This window comes from Etheostoma cragini, chromosome 17, assembly GCF_013103735.1.
Source record: "Etheostoma cragini isolate CJK2018 chromosome 17, CSU_Ecrag_1.0, whole genome shotgun sequence".
NCBI classification, from domain to species: Eukaryota; Metazoa; Chordata; class Actinopteri; order Perciformes; family Percidae; genus Etheostoma; species Etheostoma cragini.
The window spans coordinates 11,957,631-11,968,688 of NC_048423.1; the positions used below are offsets into that span (position 1 = coordinate 11,957,631).

Consider the following 11,058-nt stretch of genomic DNA (forward strand, 5'->3'; position numbering starts at 1 on the left):
CTTCTCTGTGCGGGACAGTCGGCCGGTGAGAGATCTGCAACCTGAGATGCTGATACACAGGCTTGTTTAAAAAAAAATAGCCTTCAACACTGTGTGAAATAAAACTTCCCCATTCCAAGTTCCTCCGTGGTTTGGTTGGAATCATGCAGTAACAGAATGGGGAAAATCATTTTAATAAGATAGATGTGTTGAAGGCCTTCTTTTGAGGTGAAAGGTCTTTTTTTAAAGGTACCTTTAAGTCTCGTCTTAGTGTTAAACTAATCTCATTTTCCTGAGGGAAAAAATTAATTAGTAGTGCAAAGGAGTGATAAAATACTACTATATGCCGAGTTCATAAAAAAGATTTATTAAGTTCGTAAAAAGGGTTTATATTAAACTGAGGCAGAGCAGGGTAGAGAGCCTTACAGTAAGGGGATGTTTCTACAATAAAACACAAGATTGTATCAAACATTTGTTATTATTCAAGATTGTTTTATTCTTGAGTATTTGCAATTCCATGCAATCCCAAGAACCATTTTAACCGCTGTTGTTATTGGGCTCCTGACATAATCACTTTTACAAAATCTGACAAACGTTTTTTACTTAATCCCTCATTACTTCCCTCTAGCCGCCATGCACTTTCTTCTGCCTCACTTCAACTATAAGATATTAAACAATCGAGATGGCCTTCATTTTTCTTCCCTCTTCTTTTCCATTATTTTTCTGGGAACTAGGGTTTCCTGCTAGGATCACAATGCTTTTAACATGGCTGGATGTCTAAAGGCTGCACCAGCCTACCTGCTGAGAGAATTCACTGCAGGGTCAACCTGTCCTCTGTTGGTAAATTTATGACCTGGCCCTTTTCCCCTGTCGGATGAGTCCCTCATTGGTAGAATCCAGTTTAAACCCTGCCCACTGAATGACTCAACCACTTCACCTTTTCCACAGCTTTCCCTTCCCTTTGACTTAAGTCTGCTATTTCAATCATCCTCTCTTTTTTTTATCTGTTTTGATTTGTTTACACTCTGCACAATGGCACAACCTGTTGTCTCCTAGGTTGTAAACTCCTAAAGTGAAGTAAAATTCATTCTTTGACAAACGCTGGAAATGTTCGTATTTAGTGTCTGCCAGTGGGCTAAGGCATATTGATTCTGTCTGGAAAGGTTTTAAATGCTCTGAAGTGAGAAAATATTTCTGGTGAATACCGTTTATGTTTTGCCCTCAAATAAATCTCAGATACAAATCAGCGAGATGAAGCAGTACGCTTACAATTTAGTCTTTCTCTAACAGCCCCTTCTCCCCATGTTGGACCGTCCGACTTGAAAACCTTCATGATTCTACATAATATGGGTATAAAGCCTACTTGTATTACTATTAGTACCATTTCCTGGATATTTTTTTCTCTTCATTTTTTACAACTGTTAACCCCAATTAAATCTTGCTAAAGATGGTTCATTTTTTGCTAAATGCATTGTAATATTATGAGCTCATACTTTAATCTCAGAGATTACCATGGTCTTAACCAGACAATTCTCATTTACCCTATTTAGCTAAACACTAAAGGTTAATTGTGTTCTTCTACTTGTTCTATAATAACTATGCTGCTGAGGTTTGATTGTATGTTTTTACTTTTCTTGAATCCTTTAGTCCACTAGTTATCTTTTGCCTGCCTGTCTTCCTCTCTGGTTCCTGGTCTACATTTATGGTATTTTGATTGGATCTCAAAGTGATGGCTGTTTATGTTGCTAAAACAGTGGTTTTAAAACATTGTTTTACAAGTTGCAAATACTTATGAGACTGTTTTAGCAGTAGTTATTTCCCCTAATTGATGTCTGTCTGTCTGGAGAGTTGGGGGCTAAAAAGGCAGGGCGAGCCAGACAGGGAGACAGACAATTAGAAAGGAAAACAGGCAGGCAATCAGACTGCTGAGGATTTAGGACCTCAGATTTTTAACACAGCCATAGTTTTAAATATATCATTTATTGATGGTTGCTTTTACTTGAGTTTTGAAATTTAAACACAAAGCAAGTGAATAGCATCACTGCGGCCATCTTGCAAAAATAAAACTCTAGACTCGTAACTGTTCTTTGTTTTATATACACCATGTAATAAGCATAGATCACAGTTCTGGCCATACATTCATACGACCTTCCATCCCTCTGTTTTGGCCAACACTATACAGTTCCATACTGTGCTCTGCTTCTTCGATGCCTTGGCAGCAAATTAAGTTAAAGCCTGCATGGAAAAAAGAAGCCCTTAAATGTTGCCATATGCAGGATTGCATGGGAACTTCCTGAGGAACACATGTTGTTCTGGGTCTCTTGGAGAGGTGTTGAGTCTGTTTAGTCTATATAGTGATACACAGTATGGAGGACCACTCAACAAAAATCATAAAAAACAGCAATTCATGATGGAGCGTAATATTTTGTAAAATGTCATATTTAAGACCTGTCAATTCTAAACAGGTCAGTGGTTGTTAGAACGTAGCATGTTACATGGGCCAATCAGCTACAACTAAGTGTCAAGTATAAAGTGCTGACATTTTAACTCTTTTGTTTCACCATGTCACAGCATGTGCTTTGCCTGCTCATGCTCAATTCTGACAGATTATGAAACTTATTCTACAGTCACCAGGACATTTCATGGCTGAAGAAACAAAATGGAGATTTTAGCAATATTTTCTTTCATGGGAATCCAGAATCCAACATTGCTTTGATAATGATCTCTTTCAATAGAAATCCTCACGTTAGATTTACCCTCACATTAAACTACAGTGGAGTCAGCAACGCTTTTAAACTGTTTCCCTGCTGTCGGTCAGATCAGGTCTTTGAAACTTCTTTTTCACGCATGCCTGCTTTTGCATTGTATCTTAAAACAGCAACACCCTGTCAATCCTTTCCTGAGCATTATGATGCTAAACTGTGTGTGTGTGTGTGTGTGTGTGTGTGTGTGTGTGTGTGTGTGTGTGTGTGTGTGTGTGTGTGTGTGTGTGCGCGAGATGGTGTGGCCCTTACAGGATTACTGGTTCTCTCTGGTCTTCAAGCGTCTGGTTGGTCCAAGGGTTTTAGCTGTGCAGGTTGCTGGACTGCAGAGGAAGCCTCAACCAGGACGAGTGATACGAGACAAACTACGTATCTATGCCCACTGTACCAGTTACTACAAGTACGTGCTACAGCTTAACCTCCTTGGATTAGTTTGTAACGTGCACTTAAACAAGAGTACACATTATATACTGTGAGCTATTTTTGGTCATTTGAAGCTGGCAGATGACAAAGCACACACCCTGTCAGCCTTTCAGCAATGTGTAGTAATACTTCAATGTCCTTAAAGATTTAGATGGAAAACAGACTGCTGTGGTTTTTCATGTGTCCTCCTGCAAACACCTGAGGCTCAGTGTCTGGTGGGGAAGAACCAAATCCCCAGCCAGCCCATTCAGCTTCCCATAAATAAGCAGACCGCAGACACCCGCTCATTCACAGCTCAGAGCCTTTAAAACGTAACGGGTATCACTTATCAGGTGTGTGGGTTCTGTCTCCCTGCCGTCAAAGGGCCGCTGAAAGGTGTGCTAGGCCTTTATCCCATCTCGGATTGGCTTGAGGGGGGTATTCCAGGGGGAGGAGGAGGGACAATAAGGCGTTCTGTGCCGGGAGGAGATAAAGAGTGCCACCATGGCCTGTTCAAGGTTATCATTTAACCCAGGCCAGTGGCTGTCAGCACCAGGCTAAACTTACGGCCTTACTCTAGACAGGGCTCGTTTACAGGTGGAACATCTCTTAGAAAAATAGTGGAGCGTTGCACAGATAGATGGTTGATAACTAGGCAGGAGTGGCATAACTAACACACAAATGAAGCCTGATGACATCCATGCAAATATTTGAAATATTTTTCAAAAAGGATACTCACTGAGCCACCTGGTATGTATGGTGAATTTGGGAGTAAACAGATGCACATCGCATGCACACCAATCAACCATGGACTCCTATGATCAGACAGTGAAGCACTAAAGCAGTCCCTCCTAAATCCAAAAGTTTCAGCTACCATTATTTCTGCCACTTTGTGGTTTTACACAGTCAGCCTTTAAATGGATGAACCGTTGTAATCTCAGTTGTTTGACTGTACTGTGTAAGACAGCAAAGACTGTAAATGTGCTCAGGCAGTCAGGGGTTTGAAAAGTCTTTGCAGATTAGATATTTGATTTTCACTGCCCTTTTAACCCTTTTAGCGGTTTGCATGTCATTTTTTTCACTTTCCAGCAATTCTTCAACATCAAACAGCATCAACACATGTTTATGTTCCCGGGTTTGGATCGCTAGGAACCTCATCATTTGAAAGGACTGAGAGGTCATTATCTCTCCCTCCATCTAACCATCTGATCTATCACTCAGAGCCATGGTCCATGTTTCTCAGAAACACGGCTGCAAGAATTTAACAGAGAGCCAGACACACAGTGTTCCCATCAACGGTACACTGCTTTATTTCTTTATGTAAATATAGTAAATATTGGCATTCTTGAAGGGTTGATGAAATGAATGGCTCAAAAGAACAAAGATAAACATTGAACCAAAAACCAAGATTTCTTTAAAGATATGAGATTTTGGAGGTGGTAACCGGGAGAGATGTCTACCAGACCTGACCCTAAACACCAGGGCCGACATGTGGTATTCACTACAGCTGTGTTGTCTTTCTCCTTATAGCTTGGCCCTTATTAGATTTTCTCATGTTTGTCTTATCTGTCTCACTTAGTTATTTACCTCTGGCCAGGATCCATATCAAGTTGTGTCCCTAGTGCTTTGCTCTCAGGAGAGGGACTCAAACGTTGTTGTCCGTGTAACTCAAGAAGTGTTGCCCGTCAAATTCACACCCTACACATGACCCTGGGCTAAACAGCGAAAGGTTTTAATATTGGACACTGTACAAGAGCAGCAGGTTTTTTCCATTAGATGGTTTTTGCCATTTAAGGGATGATTTAAAGGCTTTAAAAATGAAATCTGGTTTATTATGGTTGATACTAAATATAGATTATAGCTTGCTGACTTATAGAATTCTATTCTCGAGCATGCTTCATCTAACTTTATTATTTTTCAGTGAGCCTTTTGATCCAGATTAGATCAAGGAGTTGTGGTCTGATTATCTTACTGTATGTGATACAAATATCAAAGGCTTTCTTCTCTTTGTAGTCATCTTTAATTATAGAGAATTTCATTTAACATGGCAATGTCATATATAATGCTTCCCTATTAACAGATGTGGAGAAGAGCATTTTTTCTTCCTGATTGTCTTATCTTATGATAAATGAAAATAATGTGATGTTCGTCATTTTCTTTCTGGCACCAGTCCTAACTATGTGAGAGGGTCCATAACAATCTACATCATCAACCTGCATCGGTCGCGAAAGAAAATCAAGTTGGCGGGGACATTGCGGAACAATACCGTCCATCAGTACCTTCTGCAACCTTACGGCACTGACGGACTCAGAGCCAAGTTAGTACTCTCTGTCTAATACACATGCACACATACTGTGTGTACATATACACGCACACCGGCATTGAAGAATTGTTTTCCATCCAAACAACTATGGGTCTTCTTATAGAGCATCCCGTTCAATTCATTCGCACTGATCAAACGTGACAAATGCACTTGTGAGAGACCCAGCTTATCAAAACAGCCGTACAAGTCGTTTTATTTTTCTATTGCATTTATCCTGTATTTAACCCTAAAGGTCCTTTTGAGATACAATACCTCTTCTGCCTGGGATTCATGGTCAAGATGGGCAGCAAAAGAAAGTCTTCTAGTCCTGTCATTGCTTGTCTACATATTAATAACACACTTAAGATTTTTTTCTCTAGTGATGAAAACTTTGATTTAAGCAGTTTTCTAAAAGTTATTAATTTTGCAAAGGTGTGAAAGGCTTAAAATGAGGTAAAGGGATAATGAGGATGAAAAACTTTATAGGATTTCAATTTGATTTTTTTCACCCTTAACAGGGTGTTTAACACTGACCCATTCAACGCTGCCGTGAATACATTCTAAGACAAAAGTGGTTGTTGAGCTGCATAATGATAATAACTGAGTCGGCATGTTGTGTGAATACACACCACAAAACACACAAAAATGCGCTCACGTGCAATAACTTCTTCCTGTCGTGGATAGTTGAAGGCAACATAAAGAATAATGCAAAAATAAAAGCAAATAAAAAATAAAACCTTTTTTTTATTTTTCGATGAAGAACATTGAGGCTTACTATTAATTCTTACTGGCACGATATTGCCCTGCTTTCCTGCAACTGAAATTTGCCAATTTAGTATAAAAAGAAAATATTGCTTGAGCCCCGAGTCCTTCACAGAGTTCCAGTTACGCCCTTTTGTTTGAGTATGTTTTTAATATCCTGTGGCAGATATTTTATGAATTGATTTTTTTTATTGCCTTTCATTATTAAGCAATTTCAACCGTTCACAATTTTTTACTATGATATATTTCACTTCATATTTCAAGATAATATTAGTCCCATTGCCATAAGATAAAAAAAATGATGGTTATGCTTTCAGTCTCTTCCTCTCTCCTTAAAGCATATGGGCTGTTATTGTGACTCAGACTTAAGCCTCAAATACTGGAATAACAGTCTAATGACGGGAACTTTGTGTGTTGTGTGGGTGTGTGTGTGTGTGTGTGTGAGAGAGAGTGTGTGTGTGTGTGTGTTATACGATCCGAGATGCAGCCTTAATAGAGGTTCAGGCATGATCCTTCAATAACAGCATAACGATGGAGGATGTTTTAGGTGTTAAAACAGGATTGCAAGGCAATTAATAGGAGAGAAACCTAACGATGGGCCTTTTTCAGGCTTTAAGTGCTTTCCTTTACCACCGGCAGCGCAGGGAGACTTTTATGAAGAATTTAGCAATACCAGATGTCTATAAATTTGTCTGGGTAGAGGGACGTTTTTAACGATTGCCAAGTATTCAGGTTCATGCATTTTCAAGGAAAACTTTAAGCAACTCAGTGCGATTCAAAATGTCTCCTTACTGAGAAAATCTTATATTTTATTGAATTTGAGGTTCACTTAAAAATATCCAGACCATTGGCTGTAATACATGCATTTTAGTGACCTTTATAGTATAATACTATCAGCTCAGAGTAGTGTGTTAAAGGTGATAATACAGTATAAGGAAATAATTTCTTTTCAGAACATGATTTATTACATAACATATGACATTGTTACATTATAACAATATTTTAAAAAAAATAGGCAACCCTACTCAAGCGGACTGCACAACGTTGTTTTTTTTATATTTTCCTGCTGTATTGTTAAGTTTGATCTTCTGGTTAATGTACAATCTGTTTGTGATAATTACCATAGCATTCAAACTAAAATCCATCGTGTAATAGCTACTCTTTAACAATATGTCGTATTCTAAACGTTTTCTTATGGTAAAACTATTACTGAATGTTTTTGATGCCATGCTAGGACTTAATAGAAAGAAAAAGGAGTCAGTGGTTCTAGCCTCTACAATAAACAGGTATGATGATGGAACTCGTTATGTTTCCTTTGCAAAGAAAGTTAATCCCCCCATCTTTAGTTTTGCAAAAATCCAATTTAATTTACTTTAACACTCTGAAATGTTATTATTGTACCGTATTATAGCAACCTGTGTTAGTTAAAAAAAAATGACATGTTAAATGATATCAAAATAATATTTTGAACAAGTTGTATTTGAAAACTGTATTTCAAATATCCTATTAGAATACAATAGTAACTAGAATAGTTTTTGTAGCTCTATAATTTAAAGAGTATTAGTAGTGGAGTAGTAGCAGTGATTGATACTGCATAAGAACATTTCCTTTGCTTTAAGTCTTTAAAATGTACTATTTCAGTGCAATTGACTCCAAATTTTTTACTCTGCGAGAAGTCAAGATTGTACTACTATGGAGTTGTAAGATTGCAATTTTGTAACAACAGCACCCCCATGTGTACAAATTCAACTAGGTGACTCAAGATGCATTTTGCTGTCTTTTGTTGATGAAGTGATGAACTGCATTTTCATCTTTGTTTCACAATTTTCTACAACAACCAGATTTATGTCTCAGAAAGCAGGTGAAGTAAGCCGTGTCTAGCTGAGCTAATGCAGTCTGTGTTTTCTGTATCCTCCTTCTGCAGATATGTCCAGCTGAATGGGGAGAAGCTGTTAATGATGGACGATGAGAAATTCCCAGAGTTGAAGCCTAAGACATTGAGGGCTGGAAGAACAATAGCAATGCCACCCATGACTATAGGATTTTATGTCATCAAAAACATTAACGCATACGCCTGTCGAAGATAACGTTGAACTGCCATCCCTGAGCTATTGGAGTGACGCTCAGAGCTCTACAAACCCTTTTCCAGTTTGACCCAAAGCTTAACAAACCGTGGCTCTTCACTGGGATGTCAGAATACCACTTTGTTAGGATTTTTGTGTCTTGCTTAAGACACAAACCCCTTCAGTAGAATAGACACTTGGCTTGAATACAGTGCAATCCTCTAGTTTAACGTAAGCTCTTCAACCTTTATTTTAATGGTGATATTTAAATTACAATTAAAACCTGGCCCTACCCTTATTGTCTTCTCCAGTCCAACAAAGACTTACCCAAGACACATAGAAAGGGCTGCACTGTTCACTTTTCAATTATTTTCACCAGCAACTCCTCATATGCTCAAAGAGTTTTTTGGAATGTGATTTTCTTGTAGTTTTGTATTAAGTTATGCAATATAATCGTCCACATTCTTTGACTTGATTAAGCTATATGTTCTTCTCTTGGATTGTACAACCTAAGAGTTTGTTATCTCGGTGTCTGCCAAGAGTTTTCCTTTTTTTTTTCTAATCTTCAGTTCTAATACTGAGAGAAAACTCTGAACAGGCAGCGTTTCTGAAGCATACACAAGTCAACTTCACTTTGACTTGATCCTTTCCACAAAGAGAAAATAACCGTGGTGTGTTTAAGGTCATGTGTGGACTAGCCAAGTTCTGTGCGTGTGCGTGTCCTTGTGCGTGCGTGTGTTTCTTTGTGTGTGTGTGCGCACGCATGGTTGTGTTTTATTGATAAAGCTACTGATGTGTCTGTCCAGTTTTTTTTTTCTGAAAGTAAACATTTCTTCCTTTGCCATATTAAGCGGCATAAAGGGAAAATCTGTTACTTTTAAAGGCTGTTTTTATATGTTGTGTGTATCGTTGCTTTCCTGCTGCTGCAGAATACGATAACCAGTATGTGTCTCTAGTGTTGTGTTGTAGTGATGCATAGCTGAAGATCAATGTGAACCCATCTGTCACATCTGTCCTCACATGCAGCCTGCATCCATATAAAATCTAGGGTTTGTTTTCTATTCAAAAATACAATTCCTTTCAGGTATATTTGAAGCTTTTCCACTATCTTCAGTGTGATCTCACGTTTTATAATCTTCTTATGCTGCTAGGGTTTTTTGTACTAAATATACATATATTTTACATAATTCTGTACAGATTTACTGTCATATATAATTAGATAATGTATTGTACATAAAAAGAGTGACAAAAAAAGTGATTTAAACATATTTTTACTTACATACAGAATACATATAATTTATATGATATAGTACTTTGCTTTGTCTTTATATTTCTATTATAAAAGACTCCGTTATGTGAGTACTAATGCCCCAAATCTAAAAAAAAAATCGAATTCAATTTTACTAAAAAAAACAGGGTTTCTGTTAAGATGCATATGTCATAGGTGCAGAAGATGGTTTATAGTTCATAACCCATGTTTTGCATTTATTGTTTTATTCAACCATCTTATCTAAAGATTGGCTTGTCATTCTCTAGACTAAACCACATGCATAAGAACATTGATAACAGTTTTACTCTCTTACTTGGTGGAAGAAAAGAAGGAGCAGGTTCCTTGGCTGAACATGTTAAATATAAATATTTGTCCTCTGAATGTGTTCATAGTTAATGTAGAGATGTTCATATTTCTTTTGGAGAGCATTATTTTAATATGTAAAGTGTGCCTATATATATTATTTTTTCCTAAAAAAAAGTTTACATAATAAACATCTACAAATACATTAAACGTTGCATTCGTTTGTATAGGCTTGAGACAAAATGACAAATTCCTCATGCCGCAATCTGCACTAAAGCAAGGAAAGCTTTCCTATATAGTTTGTTAACTCATCAAACAATATTCAACTTTGCTTGTAAACTCACTATGTTGCAAGAGAGGATACTTCTGTATAAACAGCTAAGTCCCATCAAGTAAATTAACATTGAGCATTCCAGTCAGACACCCCAGCAGTTCTCAGGCTATAACAGGGCTCTGCAGAAGCACATGGTCTCAAGAAGAAGAAAAAAAAAAAAAGAGATGAGAGGATATGATACACACCACCACAGGAGCACAAAGAAAAGAAGATTTACCCTCAATAGAGACCTATAAATAAAACTGCCAGATTCTAGCAGCATCTTTAAACAAAGGTACCACAGTGTTGAAGTCACCGTTGTTCGTGCACTCTCTCTCATATACCCAAACTGTTACACTCTGTAGACCCAGATGTGGAAGCAGCTGGAGAAAGTCTTTGTAGTGAGAAGAGTGCTGTCTTGTCACTGCGTGAGACAGCTGCTGATGGGAAACATTAATCCTAGATGGGGTTAAACCTCCAGACCTCCGCTTTTGCACCCAGACAGACTGAACCTGGGCCAGACCTGGCTCAGTGTCTCCTGATGCATAGACAACTGGGATCTGCTTGGTAAAATCATGTAGAAGGGAGATGAAGGTTGTTGTCTGCCTTTTGACTAAACACTTATTCACTTTCTCCCAGACAAGCTCTATATGTAAAAATAGCGAGGCTTGAACTGAAGTTTCATGACAGTGAGTCGGTAAAGATGGCAGCCTTTCAAGAGCTGTGATCCAAAGCATGTACCTTTTAATTAAATTTTGTTTTCATTTCCATTCATGGGAAATGGGCTTTTTGCTTTTATGTATGTAGCAGAAATGTTTGGTCTCAGAAATTAACCTCAGGAACAGTCTCATTTCACATGTGGTTCATTTTAAACAGGCCAACAGTGTTGACACATCAAGAAT

At 37.9% G+C, this 11,058-nt stretch overlaps 1 protein-coding gene across 1 annotated transcript in view; it reads left to right on the forward strand.

The window, feature by feature from the left end:
• Positions 1–10,047, forward strand: part of hpse2 (heparanase 2) — a 56,128-nt gene extending 46,081 nt beyond the window's left edge. The window contains exons 10-12 of the mRNA XM_034897805.1: positions 2,996–3,141; positions 5,314–5,460; positions 8,132–10,047. Coding sequence (XP_034753696.1) covers positions 2,996–3,141; positions 5,314–5,460; positions 8,132–8,294 — 456 coding nt within the window. The 3' untranslated portion in view covers positions 8,295–10,047. The remainder of the gene's footprint in view (positions 1–2,995; positions 3,142–5,313; positions 5,461–8,131) is intronic.
• Positions 10,048–11,058: the final 1,011 nt, after the last annotated feature.